The 19,535-nt window shown below is 44.6% G+C and overlaps 1 protein-coding gene across 1 annotated transcript in view; it reads right to left on the bottom strand.

Annotated features, from left to right (window-relative positions):
- Window positions 1-19,535, bottom strand: part of kdm7aa (lysine (K)-specific demethylase 7Aa) — a 34,966-nt gene that overhangs the window by 11,058 nt on the left and 4,373 nt on the right. The window contains exons 2-7 of the mRNA XM_079493803.1: window positions 12,573-12,658; window positions 11,788-11,905; window positions 11,280-11,440; window positions 5,958-6,099; window positions 4,660-4,846; window positions 2,869-3,031 (exon numbers count right to left, since the gene is read on the bottom strand). Coding sequence (XP_079349929.1) covers window positions 2,869-3,031; window positions 4,660-4,846; window positions 5,958-6,099; window positions 11,280-11,440; window positions 11,788-11,905; window positions 12,573-12,658 — 857 coding nt within the window. The remainder of the gene's footprint in view (window positions 1-2,868; window positions 3,032-4,659; window positions 4,847-5,957; window positions 6,100-11,279; window positions 11,441-11,787; window positions 11,906-12,572; window positions 12,659-19,535) is intronic.

The raw sequence follows: 19,535 nt of genomic DNA, 5'->3' as shown, positions 1-19,535 counted from the left end.
TACATTTTTAGGTATTTTAGGTTTATGATAATAGTTTGAGAAACACCGATATAGAAACAACTGTCATGATTTAGAAGACATTTGATAGAATCTGGTCCGAGGTCTAAACGGGCTAAGAGCCTGTACAAAAGGATCAGAAGACCTCACATCTACTCTACAATATCTTTACGTCACATTTCACCTTATTTGAACCATGTCATGTGACCTCACTAATATGACGTGAAATATAAATGCCAGTGGAATCCTGAAGCGGAGCGCGTTCCAAACTGTTTGGAAATAGAGGGTATGCGCATGCATACAGTGAATGGCAGATCAAGTGGCAAAGTGAGTGACAAAGTGATGTTGTTTAAAGTCATTTAATGCAATCAAATAGGACATTTCTGTTTGGATGTATGGGCTGTCAATGGTAGAAAGTAGTTTTTTTTCCACTCAGTAGGCAATCCTGCATAACTTCCAGGTATGATGATAATGATGTCACGTGCATACCCTCGATAGAGCAAAGAAGCAGATCGTCGATATGAGAGACGTTTTTAGTTCTGACAAGCAAAACAGTAGTACAACCTCCTCTACAACAGACTAGTTTAACAACGCGTGGCGTTTACACCTTTCTGACGATATAAACACTACAGGAAGACCAGGACCTGTGCCAGAGGAACCAGGATCTGTGCGTGACCTCACCACTTTTCACTAATGTTCATGATAAAATAGCAACAAAAAAAAAAAGATCTTTTAAGTAAAAGTATCAATACAGCAATAGAGAAACACTCTCCCATTTAAAGTTTTCAAATGTATTATAATCTTTTGAAAACAGTAAATCTACAAGGTCTGTAGATCAGCTACTTTCAAATGGCCGAAATGTATATAGTGCTGAAGTGGTTAATGTATGTATTAGTAATAATAATCAAAATCTACAAAGTAACTAAAGTTTTCAAATAATTGTAGTGGAGTAAAAAAAGAAAATCTATATTTGCCTCTGAGATGTAGTGGAGTAGAAGTAAAAGTATTGAAAATTGGAAGCACCCAAGTACAGTACAAATACCTCAAAATTGTAGTACAGTACTTAAGTAAATGTACTAGTTACTTTCCACCACTGCTGTGCTCTCTGACACCTCTTTAATCATACCTCTGCACACAGAGCCTTTCTTTGACAACCAAGCTCCAAGCCTCTGGAAAAAGCCCAGCTGATCGAGGACAACCCAAACCCTGACAACCTGAACTGGCCTTCGTCTGTCTGTCTGTCTGTGAGCTCAGTGGAATTCTTCATGCTTGATAATTCCACTGGGAAATTGATGGATGGAGAGTCCCCGAACGATTTCACACATCGGATATAGTCGGGCAGCCCATCACTTCACCGCTTCCTCCTATAAAACTGACCATTTAATAAATATTCAGTTGAGAATAGAGATATGATAACTTGGGTTCCAGTCGGGAATGTAAAGAGAAAATAAGCTAAATCCCCAAAAGTCAAGAAATCTCTCTATACACTACACACATCTTTTCATTTTACATATTTTATGTTGGGGTATATCCGTTTTGTTGACAGTCGGCCACCGTGATTGCAGCCAAGCACACACCACTTCTCTAGTCTAAACTACCTAATCACATCCCTGCATGGAATGCAGCTAGACCGAGCCACTATCACATGCAGAGACAGCAGGTCTGGCAGAGTGGCAGACACTGAAGCCATAAGCTCTGCTAACGTCTCATCGTACAAATTAAGACCCCTCTCTCTCTCTTTCTCTGAAAACTTTTCCATAGTAATTATAGCCATTTAGCGCTGTTGTGTTGAGCGTGTTGCTTGGCAAGACATCGCGCTCTATGCATTTTCCCTCCTGGCAATGAGAGGAGGTCCTCCAAGAAGAAGCCTGCCATTTTCCTGGCAGGAACCATGGGAAGTTTTTTTATTTGTACTCCTTCCCCCGTGTGTGTGTGTGTGTAGAACGTCCTCCAGACCTCCACCTGTGTGTGTGTGTGTGTGTGTGTGTGTATATATATATATATATATATATATATATATATATATAATATGCTTTATATTATAAAGCACAGTACACAGCGGCTGCTATGCTCATGCAACACACACACACACACAGTGTGTAAATAAGCTAAGAGAGACCCTACGAGTGTGCCGTTTGTGGAACAAGCTCCTAAATCTTCTGTCCTGCCTTGATCTCCTTACCCAACCATCTCTTCTTCCCTAATCTTGGAAAAATAACACGATTGGAACTATGCACAAAAACAAATTTCACACTTTGTTTTTAAACTTGTAAAACTGTGATGTGACAATAAAGACGATTCCAACTATTCTCATACATGGGGTTCAGTCTTGAAAAGGACACACTGGCCTCGAGACGGTAAGACATCAGCTGAGCTGCTTCAATACAGTCAGCCTGGCCTCAACTCTGTGATAATATAATGTCTGTGGTGGTGACACACACACAGGTCTGTGAGAGTATAATTCAACATGCTTGGGAACCATGGAGTGGACAACCGTCCAGGGCTGTGAGAAAGCTGTGGTGAAGTTCCTTTAGGGACCCGGGCTATAAGCGGTAACAGTGTCACAGACTCAAAACAGGCACAGACGCATACAAAACAGGGTCGTCAAAAACAGACCGTGGTCAGCTTTAACTGGTTTGCTGGTTAGCTGACATAATTTGGTAAATTAAAGTAACGGAAATTGTTGAACAAATTATTTCATTAATGTTGTAGCCTAAGGATAGTTATGATGACCCACATCCCCAGCACAAAATGAACATCTAGCCAAAACTTTTGATTAGCTTTGTTCAGACAGACAGACAAGACAGACAGACAGACACAGAAACCCTGCCGTGCACCGCTGCAAGCAGGGCTAAAAAGACTCCCTCGTACCTGTAGGTAGGAGCAGGGTGGTTCCTTGGGGTACGACGCACTTGTAACACTTGTCCACTTTGTCCCCGAAGAACACCTCGCTCTGATTGGGTGAGGAACTCCATGCCTCATATAGTGCAAGGTTTTCCGGAGTGGGCTTGATCAAGTAGAATACCTTTTCACCCTGCATGGTCAAGCAGAAAGAGGATGTTTATGTTATATAAACATCCACAACTGGATGGCAGGTTGAGATTATTATTGCTATTCTATTTATATTATCGAAATCTGAAATAAAAGCTCGGTCCTGCTAAAGCATAATAAGCCTGATTCCGACACACAATTAATGTTTGTTTAAGGTTTGGAGTGAACTTTATCCCACAGAAAAATTCACATTTGTTTGCAATTTAAAAAAATCATACCCGTGTGAAGTGAGGGGCGCTCTTATCATGCTATGATTAGGTGATGTAAAACAAACGGTGTCAAAACAAACATTAAATACTCTTTATTGTTAATGGGATTTAATGTGATTTAATGTGTTAGGGACAAGATGACGTACATTTTCCCTTCATTGTCAATGGCGTTTTTAAAACAACCATTGAACTAAAAACAAGAGGGGCTAGCGCACCTCAAAAAAATAAAAAACAACATTTGAGACTTTTTTATATAATTTTTATCCCACAATTTTGCAACCCATTTTTTCACCCGGTGTCAATTATCTAAATGTAATCCTGGGCGCTACACTTCCTCTGCCAACCTGGGGGGGCAGCGGACTGACCTCATGCTTCCTTCTATGCATGAGGAGTCCAAGCTGCTTCTTTTCACCTGACGGGGGACGGGGAGTTTCCCCGGGCTGGACGTAGCACGTGGAAGGAACACGTTATTCCGACCAGTTCCTTTCCCCTCCATCAGGCGCCCGGCAGGCCAGGGGGAGGTAGCCTGGCTAATAAGCCAGACTAATATCACACAACATTGATTCGGTCTGGCTTATTAGCCAGGCTAAGGGGGAGGTAGTTTAGAGACCAGGATTACTGCATGTTTTTTGTGAGGGTACCTACCCTAGGGGACACAGGGAGAACATGCAAACTCCACACAGAAAAGCCCTTTCGCCAACCCCACCTTGTGTATGGGCACTGATGACGCAGAGGAGGGAACACGCCCCCAGCGGGAATCGGAACCCAGGACCTTCTAGCTGTGAGGCGACAGCACTACAGACTGTGCCACCGTGCCCCCGAGACAATGTATTTTACCAAAAAAAATCTAATAGAAAATCGAGTTTGAGGGGAAAAAAACTGGATTTTATTTTTAGACAAAATCGAACAGCCGTAGCTGCAGGCCTAAAGGATTATGGGTGTGAGGGTCAGTACTGCAACAAGTAGTCCCCGCAGAGCTCTTTGAATTTCACCGTGCTTTGTAAAAAGCATGGGGTAATGTGCGTGTGAGGCTTAGAATAACAGCAGTATGGATCATCCATACTTGGCATTGAAAGGTTGCGTATCATTGACACAAATCAAGATCAACCCTTTATCCCATGATTTTGTAACCCCATTTTTTTCACCCAGTGTCGATGTAATCCTGGGCGCTACACTCCCTCTGCCAACCTGGCGAGAGCAACGGACTGACCCCATACTTCCTTCTATGCATGAGGAGTCCAAGCCGCTTCTTTTCACCTGATGGGGGGGTTCCCTGGTTGGACGTAGCGCGTGGAAGGAACACGTTATTCCAAACAGTTCCTTTCCCCTCCATCAGGCACCAGGCTGGTCAGGGGCGCCAGGGAGATACGGGGAGAACATGCGAACTCCAACACACACTTACCCAGAGGACGTGGTACCAGACGGAGGTGCCTCCAAAGTCTATGTGAAAGTCTGTGTAGCAGTCCTTGACTCCCATCAGACAATACTTCTGGACAAAGGGTTTGGGGAAGAAGGAATCGTCTGGCCAGTAGTTCTCCACCCAGGACATCTTCTGGGCCACGTCAGGCACTACAACCAACTCCGACATTCTGCAGGGGGTGAGGGAGAAGAAAAAGATCATGTGTCTATAATATACTTATAATCAGATGAAGATCATTATAAATAATAACTAAATAAAAAAAAAAATCTTCTAATACAACCAACCAACTTATGGTTGAGAATTTCGCCATAGACATAATGCATCACCATGTTGTTTACCTCGACCACTTCCTCTATTTCTGTGCAGAAACGGCTTTGGCCATTCAAGTTGGGAAAGTTTAGCGGATCTCTCAATCCGGTAAATGTGTCTATTTCTATAAGTGTCTATACTCTATATTGTTTTGCAGTGGAATTCCCACTTAATTTAAATAGCACTTTCTTCCCACAAACGTACGTCAGTGCTTAACAGAAGGAATAAGTAACAGAATAAAGGAATAAAAACAATAAGCAAATTCAAAAGAATGGAGGTTAACACAGCTATTAATAAATTATCCTGTCACTGCCAGTGTTTTTCAGTGAACATCCTTATTTTGAAGGCCCACGAGACCGTGAACCGGATGTAAACTAATTCTGTGTGGAGTGAAGGACGCTACTGCGATCATCGGTTCTTTAGTTATGGGCTGTTGAATAAAGCTTTTTTTGACCAAAAACACAATCTGGTAAAATAATCTAATATAAATGCTTTTTTTTCCTTTTTTATTGAAATCCAATGGCGCCAAAAACGCCTTTAACGTGTTTTGTGGCTTTTTATTAATTCCTAATCGTCTCACTAATACCTGTATTTACAGTAAAGCAGGGCTCCCGGTCGCTAGGCAACACTCAGTTCACTGTGTTTTGCCTGTAGCAAGATGGCGGCCCGTACAATGCTATGGGAGCGCCGATCTTTACAGACGTTTTTCTCGGGATGAGGCTCAGATTGAGGTGGATTGACGATGTTAGGGTCTCAATACTAAAATATTAATGCTTCTGAAGACTTTTAAATATACAATGGTCACATTAGCTATAGTCGATTTTTCGCTAACAGATTTTTGGGGAAGGGAAACGGAAGGGGTTTTCCAAGTAAAATAGAGTGCTGTATATGGTGGCGGTATGGCAACAGCGCCGGAGGTTTTGGTGGTGGGCAATGAGACAAGTGTGTCAAGGTGAATCAAATTCACTTACTTGGTGTCGGAGAACTCCAGGCTGATGAGGTTGAGGACTTTAGGCCGATGGGGCTTACAGTAATACTTGATAAACTCGCTGAGCTTCATTTTGCTGTCCGCCTGCCGCGCCACGTCTATGACATCGATGATTTTCTCACCACCTGTGAGGCACAAACATGGGATAATAAGACAACCAACCACCAGCACTCTAAAGGGCCTTGCAAACGTGAAGCGAGGAACGCAGGCGTTGTTGCCTGGACAACACAGGTCTCCTCCAGGTCTGTTGAAGAGGGGCGCAACAACGCAAGCGTAAAAAAAAAAGAAGCTAAACAGAATCCAGGTCTCGTGAGTCGTGGGCATGTGCACGTAACGAGCACGCGCGCAACAAATTCACAAAACGCAGGTCTCATTGAAAATGAACTATAGGCTCGTTTTATCGCTCCCCTTTGCAAGGCCCATTATGCTCACTCCGTGGAAAGTAACGACAACTAACTAGTGTAGCAATTATACAATGTGAATAGGCAGTGGAGTGGGCGATCACTGGGTCGTAAGCCTGCTGGCATTTCCATGTGTCTTAAACAACAAGGCCTCGGGGGAAACTCAACTCTGTGGCAGTGCGCCTGGGGAGGTGGACTGGACATACGCGAGGTAGGCAATCTGCCAATCCGTACAGACAGACCAACAATCCCAGAGGAGGGGGGAGTAGTGGGTGGAGGTGAGAGAGGGTCAGCGCTTTAATGCCTGTGTGCGCTTCTGCCTGTGCGTGAGAGAGAAAGCAACGGATAGAGAAATGATGCAAGAGGGGAAATAAATATGCACATGGATGTGGGATAAAGAGGCCGTGGGTGTTGCGTTTATGTGAAAAGACGGACATAAGAATGGGAATGAGTGCGAAAGAAGCAGTCAAAGACAGACTGTAACTCGACCAGCGTACAGTTGGGAGGCTACAAATCATACTGTGGCAGGACTGAACCAACAGCTAAGGACCGGATGCAGGGCTAGGGTGCAGTACAGTGTGTGTAGAAAGACAGCTGGCTAGCTTGCGTTTTCTCAGCCCCCTCCCACACACACACCTTTCTTTTTTTTTATATCACCTCCCCTACACAAACACAGCTCTGAGGGCCCAGCTGGCCAGCATCTGATGACACAGAACAGCTGGAGTAAAAGCAGGCAGTCAGTCACACAGAGAGACAAAGCCTCCTGCAAACCACAAACTGACTAGCCAATGCAACCCCAACAGAAGGCTTTTAGATTGTCCTTAGTTCATACTGTACTATCATAAAATAATAAACACTAAGCACTGTGGATGTGCCAGGATCTTTAGTTTGGAAATGTAAAAGCCTGGGTCTCCCGCGCGGGACGAGACACTAAAGCCGAACATCTTAATCACAAGCCTAAAGGTGAATCCCGCTTGAGCAGAGATATTAGGCTTTGCTCTTCAGGCAAAGGCTTTGTGCCACAGGCACTCCACTATACCAAAGCACCACTGTAAACAGCCCAAGTACTGAGCCCGACAACCATAGATATGTTGCGTCATCAGCGTGTCTTAGCTGGGGGGCAAACCTGAGGAAAACACAGATTTCCCCCAGCTGGTAATACTGACATAGCACGGTTTTCTAAATCAGACGCTAAAAAAAAGTAGGTGCCATATCGTTAAAGATTCCTTGTTGCCATGCAAGAACGCCACATTTGCTAATTATACAGTCTCAGATAGGAATGTCCTTATAACATTGGACGGATGATCCGAGACAATGGCCACCATAGAACGGCCAGAGGTTATCTGGTTGAATCGCCTGCTAAGAGACACCATTACATTTTCTATAAATATGATCAATTAAACTTTAAACATACCATAACATTTTAAATCAACTGCCACTAATAAATGAATGATGTTTATAGAGCACGGTTGCGGGTAATCCACTGAGACAGGAGCAGCACTAAAGTTTATCGTCGCCATTACGGTTTTGACGATGTGCTATCAGGGATGAGCAGGGATTCACATCCTCCCGTTTCAAACCTACAGCAAGGCAGTTCAAAACATGGTAATAAATACGTAGCTAAAGCAGTAATTATAACAGCAGACACAAATGGTCCATTTGGGTTACATTTGTAAACAATAGATAGATTTTACAATGGAAGCTACCATTGTTATGTTAATTCTGTAAAACTGTTGTGAAGAAAGCAACTCAGTGTAGGGAGTGATTCATTCAAAATGTACGGTACTCGTGCGCATACGAAAACATATTTTGTAGCCAGGTTTAACAGGCGACCAAAAACTCATCCTGCCAGCCGATAGCTTACAGACACTTTGTTCTTCTAATCGGTTCCGTCTCTCGCCCATCATACTCGTTGTGCAGAGCGCACCACCCACGTTAGACGGGGATGCACACGCAGATCCGTCACACCAAAGGTCCGACATGCGGAAATCATCAGTCACTCCCGACAATGCATTTGTCGGGAGTGACTACCTCCCCCTGCGTTGCACCGAGCGCACCACCTACGTAGATGTAGATGCACTGTGGCACGCCAGCAGAGCTCAAGACCCTGACGCTAAACAGGAGGATGTGGTGGGCAGCAATTCACCCTTTGTCAGACCTCTGATTGGTCCCTGACTGACTAACCAGCAGGCTCTTTCTGACTTGTTCCGCCCTGGTTCTGCCTTGTTTATGTTGAATTTACTATAACATAATTTTTGGAAAAAACTAAAAACAAACATGATATGCCCAGTCACCATGCTGCACCTGTGATGTTCCTTTTTACTGACACCAAGTTTAAAATAATTGAACGCGCAGAATATCAATACGAAGCAACTGAAAAACACGTTATTTCAATAGTAGTGGATGGAGAGAAAGGATTTTTGTCCAACCACGAAACAGCAACCAATGGGTGCAAAGAGGGGCACAACATGGGCTGCACTTGACAAAGGGTGAATTCAGAAGTCCCGAGTTGGAGTTGGCTAGACCACTGGTTCCAACGTTTTGCGCCACATTGTTGAGCTTGTAGATCTGCTATTTTCAGTACTTTGGGTCCCGGGCGAATCTAATCCAATTTCTGTTTTGGGTCACAGGCTGAAAGGTTTGGGAACCACTGGGCTAGACCGCACACTCACATCACATCGTGCAGAATGCAACACGTCAGCTCTTCACAGCATTGCAGGCCTTTGATGGCAATGTAGGCAGATACAATATTCTCCCCCACCGCAAGCACCGGATATGACATTTGTGGGCGACATACAGGAACGTATGTCGCTGTATCTACCTATAGATTAAATAATGACGCCGTCCAACTTCTGACATCGGCTAAGGAGGTCAGTCGGTCAGGATCCGGGGGCAATTTAAGGTCACCGGGTGGCTTAAGGTGGGCTTGGCTTAGAAGAAGCCCCAAAGACCCAGGAGACGGTACCATCCGCCCACGTTGTCCCATTGTCTTCCCACTGTAAGAGGCGTAACCCTATACGGCGCCCGGTCAAAACACCTGTGCCTTGTCAAAGGAGAGCGGCTTACTGCTCAATAGGGCATGGGAGAGGAAGCCAGAGTGAGAGAGAGAATGAGTCGGTAATCTGAACTTAATGATAAAGGGGGGAAAAATGCCAGAAGGGCATGGTAATGGACTTGTAACAGGAGCCTGGAAGCGCCAGTGCCTTTCATTAAGGAAGCCCGGTGGTCACGGAGAGAACAGTGAAAGCTTAGCCGCGTCTCCTTTAGGGCTCACTCAGCCGTCGTCTGATGCCTGATAAGTGGGTTAAAACCCCATGAACCTGGCAACCTGTTCATATAGACACACAGATGGCAGCCTGCTCAGCCATGGACACTTACTGGGTGGTTTCATTAGCTGCTGATCGCTCCGTTTCTCTGGGCAGAATCATTGCATCCGCCGTATGATTCCAGAGACAGAAGGGTTGGCCAACCTTCAATAGGGTATGCCAGGCCCCCAGAGCGGCTCGGAAACGTTGAAGCCGCCCCAACCTACTGGCAAAAGCTGGGACTGCAGGCAGGCGAAGTACACGCTTACTTCCTAGAAGTTGGATTTCGACTGCAGCTTTAGCACCACTCCACACTACACCGCATCAAAATATCCGTTTCCATTCAAATAAAGTACCCCCTCGCAGTACCCCCCACCCCCCTCCCCTCCTGGAGGGAATCAACTCTCCCTTTGTAATGTAAGGACATAGGTGGAGGCCATTGTTTCTTGCCTAACCATACACTGTAATGTAGATGAGTGGCCGAACCAAATGGACCCTTATAACTGGGATTATTTAATATAATACAATATAAGTGATTATAATATATTACAACTGAGATAATTATAATACTATATACATTATTATGATGTATTACAACTATGATAATTATAATACACTAAAATAGATTGAGAGTCATTATAATACAATATAATCTAGTATAATGCATTACAACTCAGATCCTGGTCTAAATTAAAAACTCAGTGAGTGGTCATTAAATATGAAGTGTTTGACCCCGCTTAGCCTAGCTCAGACCCACCCTGGAGTGGGTACTACTTTTTAAGGCACTCATTTAGTACCACTTTGACATCACTCAGCCCAATGGGCTCTATGCACACAGAATAACTCTTCCTACTTCTGGGACGCTTCCCTACTTCCTTCACAGGTGTTACAGATGATACTAATTAAGGCTCTGTTCCATTTAGTGTGCAGTGGTTCTCAAAGGTTTTAATTTCAAGGACCGAGACCGCATAACTCTTGAGTGTACAAATGGAACCAAATGGACCCGTAAACTCTCTGAGTTACACACGGGGCCATTTGGAACCTATACTCAAGGACACTTTGAGACCCACTGGTGTAGCAGAGTGTTTCCAGTGAGTGAACCATGCACCCTGACACCGTTTGACCAGAATGGAACAGAGCCTTCATTAGTATCATCGGTAACACCTGTGAAGGAAGTAGGGAAGGGGCCCAAGTTCTATCCAAAAATGGAGTGTGTGCCATGGAGTTATAAAGGTGTGCGGGCAGGAGCGACAGGCCGGTCCTCCGCGATTCATTTCAATGGAAGTTGCTTAGTGCCGTTTTGAAGCACACGGAAGAACACTACACCAAAATGTGGTGGAAGTGCTAACAACCGCTCAATGTTAAACCTCAGCTGCACAGGGTTTACTCTTGCTAAATGCACACCTGCAGTCCCAGCTGTGACCAGTATAGTCGAGCGTTGGCCAGCCGTTCTGGGGGCTTGGTGTGTGCATATAGCCCATTCCTTGAAGTGGAAACGCTGGTACAAGTAGGTGGTGTGGGAGTGGACTGGTTGTTAGGCCATGGCAGTGGAAATTGGGCTATATATAATATGTACTTGCATTAGCATGTTGTCCTTACCCACATACTGCTCCACATCCTTGACGGAGAACGTAGGGGGCGGTATCTTGAGCCCCAGGCCCTCCATCTGGGTGACCGCGATGGGGTAGTTGAAGCCATGTCTCTCCAGGTACCTGGGGGTCACCAGCTGGCCCTGCATCCGCGCCAGGATCTCCTCCGCGCTGGATTTTAAAAAAAAACAGCACGGCTACAGGTCATATGAAGGCCTAGAGATTGCTTAGTCATAAATGTAGTGAATTAACACAAAAGAGAGATTAGACGTTTGCCCCGGGACCCAAACTAGTGAAAATTGCAGATCTTCCAGGTGCACAACGTGTCGCCTTGCGTGTGTAAGAAGGTGTAAGTAAGAAGAAGAATCGTTTGTGACTCAAGACGAGATATCTCCACCTGGGCATACCTGGAAGGTCCTCAAACAGGCAACAGCCTTTGGGTTGGGTTAGTTAACATGGCAGGTGTGGCATGCGAGTTAGTGTGGGTGACGTGTGTGTGTGACACACTTGACACGCACCTGGCAAACGTCCTGTTCTGAAGCTGCTTGATGAATACTTGAGTGCCAGCCTGCACTGGCTTGGTTCCATCGTCCGGCTCCGTGTAGTCGTGCCTGTGCCAGTTGTTGCGCCTTTTCACTGTACCAGATAGCATATATTAGCGTTCAGCTGCTGACAACAACAATATTCATGTTTCGTGGTGTGTGTCCATTCTTTCCTAAATTCTAATTCTATGATGTCAACATTGAAGTTTCCCCCCCCATGGAAATTAGTAAATGATGCGTATCACCACCAGTCTTCATAATAATAATAAATTCACCACTCAACCATTGCGCTTAAGGGCTGGAGTGCACTGTATATGTGTATACTGTGTATGAGTGAGTGAGTGTTCCTGATATAAGCCCAATTGTGGGACAATTTTCCACGTGCAACAACAAAGCCGATACTGCCAATATATGACGTCACAATTTATGCTATTATTTGAAAAGTAACATTTTTATTTAATTTCAAAGGCCTTTAATTATAGTCATGTTAACTTTATAAACTAAATAAATTGAACATAAAAAAGACAATAACATTTTAATACTACTCATTAAGCTACTAATTTAGTATTAAGTAATTAAAGCGGGTCATGTTTGCAAATCAATAATATATCAGTATTCTGATATTAACCTGAGCTCAAAATGGGTTAATCAAAAAAACTTGCGCAGAAGAAATACAGGAGATACAGTCGGGTACGTGAAGGAGGAAGCCATGACACGCTCTGAGAGAGAGCGAGAGAGAGAGAGAGAGACGTGGTACTCACTCAGGGAGGGTCCGTGTGCCACGTCACAGTTGGGACAGTGGTAAACGTCAATGTCAACGGCATGGTGCTCCTCCACCTGGACACAGCTGGAGAGGACACAGAGACGTCATGAACGGTTAAACAAAAGTATTGGTATCAAAATATACTTAAAAAGTACCAAAAGTAAAAAGTACTCATTTTGCAGAATGTCATATTTCACAAGTTCAAAGTGTATTTTTAAAAAAAAATCTTTTGTTAGCCAGTTAGTGTGTTTTGTAATAATAATAATCAAAATCTACAAAGTAACTAAAGTTTTCAAATAATTGTAGTGGAATAAAAGTACAATATTTTCATCTTTTTCAGAATAAAGGCCCCAGAGTGCCAAGCAGATGAGGGAGATTTTACTCTGAGGCACCCCGCGGTTTTAATTGATAGGACACCCGTCCGGCATCATAAGTGTTAATAAGTAAATGTTAATGTACTTGGTTACTTTCCACCACTGGATAGCAATCCCACACACATCCCTAGTGTCTGACATGTTCCAACATGGGCAGTTCAGGGTTTGCACAATCCTAGGCTAACAATCAGAAGCCAAGTGCTCTTAAGTTGCGACATCGATCCACGGCACGCTTGTGTGTTTAGCTTTTGAGAAATTAGGCTAGCCTTGAAAACACACAAACATGATGCATGTCCAAGTTTTTATGTATTTCTACTAGTAATCTGAATGTGGGGGTTCTTAGAAATGAATTCCACCACAAACACAAGCAAGTGCTAGATGGGAAGCTGCAGGTGTACAGGCTTTAGTTTAGACATACTATTGGTCCGACATGTCATTAGTCATTAGTAGTAAGTAAGCAAATCTTATTTATAAAGCACCTTCCGAAACAATGTTACAAAGTGCTGTACAGTCAGTGGTCAACAAGGTAAAACAATCATATTAAAACAAGGGCAAAAAACAGAAAGCAAAACATGACAAATGCATATATGTCAAGTAAAAAGGCCTTTATATCAGAGGACCTGAGAGATCTCATGTTTGGCTTTGCATACAGTAGTTCGGAGATGTAAAGTGGAGCCAGCCAGTGTAATGCCTTATGTTAAGAGAATTTTGAAATTGATCGATTAGACCGACAATCTACTGTACCTAAAACCCTGACCTAACCGCAAGCACGGAGCAGCATGTTCGACCATTGTTTCCGCATGTCGGTCCGTTGGTGTGTCTAATCTGCGTATGCATCCCAAGCCGCAGCACATTTCACAAAGACTAAACATACCCGTGCATGTTGTGCAAGTGGTAATTCATAAGATAGCCTTGTAAAATAAAAGAAAAAAACAAGAATGACTCATAACTGCCAGGTGCAGAAAGCTCTTGTTTATGAACATCTAACAGTATAATCAGTGTGTGTGCCACAGCCTCTGCCTCAGCTCACGGCTTCACGTTGCGACGTTCAGAGTATGGCTTTTATGCCACTCAGACTATGGGTTTTATGGGTACGTTTCCCATTGGCTTAGAAGCAGCCTAGAGAGAGAGACGAGGCAGCCAATCATGAAAAGTGTCCACTATACGGTCGCTACTAGCGACCGTATTTTGCCAGGTGCTTTTCAAGCACCTGGCAATAAACAAGTCCTGTGCCTTCATTCTAAGTTAAGCATACAGTACAATGCTACCATTTGTGAGTGTTTCAGAGGAAATGTCAGTAAAAGATATTGTTACAGGTGGAGGCCACCTTCAAGTTCTGTTTACTAGGTTACTTACTGCCATGCCTGTTGAAACCCAGAAAGATGACGGGACGCAAAATAAAACAAAACGTACTATGACAAACTCTGTGGGTGTAAAGGCCAGTGGTGTAAAGTACATAAGTACCTTTACTCAAGTACTGTACTCGTGTAACATTTTGATGTACTTTTACTTTACTGGAGTATTTCCAATACTTTTACTTCCACTACATCTCATATCCAAATATTGTACTTTTACTTACTAAACAGCAGAACACAGGGTGCCATGTCATTATTCCGACCTCTCTATAACCTAACCTCCGTCTTAACCGGCCACATAGGTCACTAACCCTAACCTCCGTCTTAACCGGCCATATAGGTCACTAACCCTAACCTCCGTCTTAACCGGCCATATAGGTCACTAACCCTAAACTCCGTCTTAACCGGCCATATAGGTCACTAACCCTAACCTCCGTCTTAACCGGCCATATAGGTCACTAACCCTAACCTCCGTCTTAACCGGCCATATAGGTCACTAACCCTAACCTCCGTCTTAACCGGCCACATAGGTCACTACCCCTAACCTCCGTCTTAACCGGCCACATAGGTCACTACCCCTAACCTCAGTCTTAACCAGCCACATAGGTCACTAACCCTAACCTCCGTCTTAACCGGCCACATAGGTCACTAACCCTAACCTCAGTCTTAACCAGCCACATAGGTCACTAACCCTAACCTCAGTCTTAACCGGCCACATAGGTCACTAACCCTAACCTCAGTCTTAACCAGCCACATAGGTCACTAACCCTAACCTCAGTCTTAACCAGCCACATAGGTCACTAACCCTAACCTCAGTCTTAACCAGCCACATAGGTCACTAACCCTAACCTCAGTCTTAACCAGCCACATAGGCCGCTAACCCTAACCTCAGTCTTAACCGGCCACGTAGGTCGGACTAACGGGCACTTACGGGCAGTCCCCGAACAGGGCATGAGTGGTAGATGACCTTTCATGGCCTTATCAGGCCTTTGACCCGATATTTTCAATAAATGTTGTTAAAGTCTCACGATCTTTGACAATTACGGGGGGAACAGAGGTTTCAAGGATCTACATCATACTTGGTCGTGACGTCATGCCATGCATACATGATACCCTTTGACCAATGACAATACAATTATATTGGCAAGATTTTCCATCTTGCTGTGGGAAAACCTGAGACGGGCACCGACAGCTTGGTATTTACACTACAGTGGGCATCATTGTTACAGTGTGTGACGTTTTACTCCCACGGATCTACGACAGTGTCAGCGTCACTCAAACCACCACTACACCCCCAACTGCCTTGCAACAGCCAAACCACAGGCAGCAAAACACACACACACACACACACACACACACACACACACACACACACACACACAGTCACACACATTCCGCTGCACATACCAGAACCCCATTCCAAAGCAGCATGGGCTGAGAATTTGTGTTGCCATTCTGCCTGAGAGAGAGCCTACCAATAGATGTTTTATAGGATGCACGTGTGTGTTTAGCCGAGACTTGGGTTCTAGCTAGGTCCTAGTTTAGATAAGCAATGACAGGTGCTTCTGCACCAAAGGATACAGCGGTTGTTTTTGTTTCAATTTGCATGCTGACATGTCGTCATAAAAGGGATGCATCCTATCACCACCACTCACCAGGCATCTCTGTATGGGACCCTAAAAATACTCTCCTTCTCCTGAGAATGAATTCATCAAAATCTGGGTCAACCTTCCCCCCTCTCAATAATCGCATCTCTTCTTTACATCACGCGCACATTTCCTTTGCAAAATTGCCATCATAATGTGAGGCTTGATCTGATCCAGTTTTGCACATGTCGGTGCTACTAGTACGCAGAAACTAGGCACGTCACAATTATTTGACATAAACCCCAAATATTTTCCATAATCATATCCATTCTGTTAATTTCCGTATACAAACGACTGGATGATTTCCGTCATTATTGTCACATAATTTCCCATGTGTGCTCTTTTAACCACTTTCAACCTGGCAGTGGCATCCTGATTTTGGGCATTTAGGACAAAAAAAACACCCTAATCAAATTGTACATCATAGTGGAAATAGCATATCAGGACATGGTGTGAGCTATGTTCACTACTTTTGAAAGGATATGGCCTGTTTTGGCCATAGGTTATTATTTGTCACTGACTGCCCATAAGTCCGACATCCCGTTAGTCCGACCACCCACCCCCCATATCATTAATCACAATAATTTGTATGACAATTCATGAACTAACATTTCATGAACAGTATCCCCATAGTCATAATCCAATCAGGTGACTTCAGAAATTCTGGTTCCGACCAATTCAGAGGTTAACAATTCTAGCCTTCTGACTTCTCACATGGCCAAGTCTAATTAGATTATCCAACTCTTAGGCTAGATAAGGAAAAGTTAAATTTGCCACCAAGAGACAATCGTCTGAGTGTGCTCTAGTAATCTGTGTCACGGCATTTCCAGTACTCTGAAACATTACAGGGGTCACCAACATGTCCGGACACGGACACATCTCCAGGTTTTCTTCAGAATATGTATGGCAATTATTTATTATGACACTATGGCATATTAGGAGTCCACCTATTAGTAGTGGTTCTCAAATGTTTTATTTGCAACCAAAGGAACCCGTATGGGTCAACACTCTCAGAGTTACAGACATGTTATTCAGGGCTATCCATTTGTGTTTCTGGTAATATTATTCTTATTTTGTATGTCCGTGGCAAAATAAATATGTTGACAAAAATGTCCACCACAAGCCAACATGGCAAGGACCCCTGCTCTGAAACACAACCCTAAAACACATTTGGGATGGGATGGGAAATATATTAATGAGAATATAATTTATTTCCCTCCATCTGCAGAGGTTAGAGTCAGTGAGCTAGCTAGCTAGCCAGTGGCATGGGATGTAAACAAAATATAGGTCTGTCTGTGTGTAGCAAGTACAGCCTGTTTTCTGAGAGAGAGAGACGAACACTGACAATCTGCTTTGATCTGAGACTCGGAATTGCAGGAAACTGTAAAAGGAAACAAAGCCGATAAAACCATGAAGTCATCAGGAAGCTGTGAACTCCTGTGACTGACTGCTGCCGCCTTTTAGCATCAATGTACGAACAGGATGTGGATACTTAACAGTAGTAGCTCAGTCCCCATTTTACTACACAAAGATAGAAGCTATTATTGGACATTGACATTGACAATGTTGGCTACTAGCGTTCTTAAATAGCGGGCTAGAGCAATAAGCCAAGTTTACCGTGTAATAAGCAATAGAATTGTGACAGCTAATGGCAAGAAAGAAAAACATTGTTTTTAACATTAACAGGCCCAGTTGCATGCATCACAGCTCTCATTCAAAAACGGACAATGTCACAGATACAACAGATTTCTTTTTGAACAAACAAAAAGCGAACTAGCCACTTTTGCAGTTTGACCACATGAGCATGAAGATGACAAACAACAACACTGTACTGTAACTGTACAGTGCTGACTGGGGTATTATGTTTAGCTCCCGGAGCTGAAATCTTGGCCAGGACGTGTGTGGCTATTTGCTGGAGGGGGAAGGCATGAGTCACCGCTCTCTGCCAGTGGGCTGGGTGTGGGACGTGTGGGGGAGAGAGAGAGAGCGTGCGCTATGCCGAGGTGAGCCAAAGAGTCGAGATGACCTCGCTGTCCTCCTCCTTCCCTCAGTCTCCCCTTATGTAATGACACAGTGGGAAAGCAGGGCACTGTGCCACATGCGCTGGCCTGCCTGACTCAGCTTATGTCACCTGGGCCAATGATTCACTGTTTAACCGGGTGCCCAGCACTCAGGAGAGTGTCAGGAATTTAGCTACTGATGGGGTTGAGTGAGGCGAAACTCAGCTCAGACACAGAGAGACAGAGAGAAATATTTTCTCCATTGCTCACGCTGACGATGAATTGCATCATCGTGGTGCTGGCGAGTGCATGCAGGCTCTTGTTATCGACTCGAGTCTTGCAGACTTTGGAAGCAGTGATCAAACCGAGGTCGGCCTGCCCTCTATAATGCAGTTATCATCCGTTTCTGGACGGACCACAGGACAAAGTATGGCGGCGAGGGAAAGGGGACAGGTCGATGACACGATCCCTCCGAAAAGGAGGATCGTTAAAGGAGGGAACAAGTTAAATCAGAGTCAAGCGCCGTCGCTCTGCAGAGACACCTCAACGGCACCCCAATAGAACATTGAGCCAAACATCCCCTCCTAAATGGGGGGGCCCGGGGGGGTCTGTCTGTGTGCTAAAGCCCTGCCATCAGCACAGCTCTTCCTCCACTTCCTTTCATCAAGGGCCTCCTTCCTGTGTGACTGAGAGGGCTTATTCATTAGTCCATGCACTGTGAGGGGTTCATTGTCCTCAATGATCAGCGAGGAAACACAAAGGCCGGAGGCGGGCACTGCCATTATTTTAAGCTCTAAATAACACCCCCGCTCCCCCCCCACCCCACCCCATGCGTGGAGCATTGACACGCCTACATTAGGGAGCTGGCAGATCCCTGATGGATGGTTGGAGGAGATGGGATAGGAGCAGATAAACACACCTGGCCATCTTTATCTTGCACTCTGAGGGGTACGTTACGTCCCTCCAGGCTTTTATGGGTGCACTCAACCGTAATCCGTTGTAGAACTCAGTGGACGACGGAGCCACTGACTAGCAGATAAAGATCTGTCCCTTTGGCGATAGTGTGTGGATCATCTTCACTAGCTGACGACAACATGGGGAATTACTTCTCGGCATTTAACCAACACCATCACAAAAAGGCATGGGTTAAAAGCACAGGGAGGGAACAATTTGGGGTTCGGTGTTTGCTTCAGGGACACCTTGACATGGAGCCTGGGATCAACCCCGGGACCTACCGATTCCCAGATGGTCGCTTTGCGTCCTGAGCCACCAGGGTTGCCAACTCTCGTGAGAGAAATAAGCCAACCAACCTCCAAAAACAAGCCAAAAACAAGCCGACTCTTTAGAGAGAAATAAGCCAAATCTCGAACCTATGGGTATTTATAGTATAATAGTAAGTATATACACATCAAAGAAATGTTGGCTTGTTAGATTTTCAAAACAAGCCACCGATTTTTTAAAGCAAGCCCCAAAAAACGCGACCCGCAAATCGCCTCCCTCCCTAGTATCGCATAGCCAGTCGCTCCACAGCTCTGCCTACCCTCTGCCTGACGAACTTTCTCTCAAGCGGAGTGGGCAGAGCTGTA

The sequence above is a fragment of the Electrona antarctica genome, assembly GCF_951216825.1.
Source record: "Electrona antarctica genome assembly, chromosome: 23".
Lineage (NCBI taxonomy): Eukaryota > Metazoa > Chordata > Actinopteri > Myctophiformes > Myctophidae > Electrona > Electrona antarctica.
Note: the sequence above shows the minus strand (reverse complement) of the source record. Positions and strands in the feature narration are given on the sequence as shown.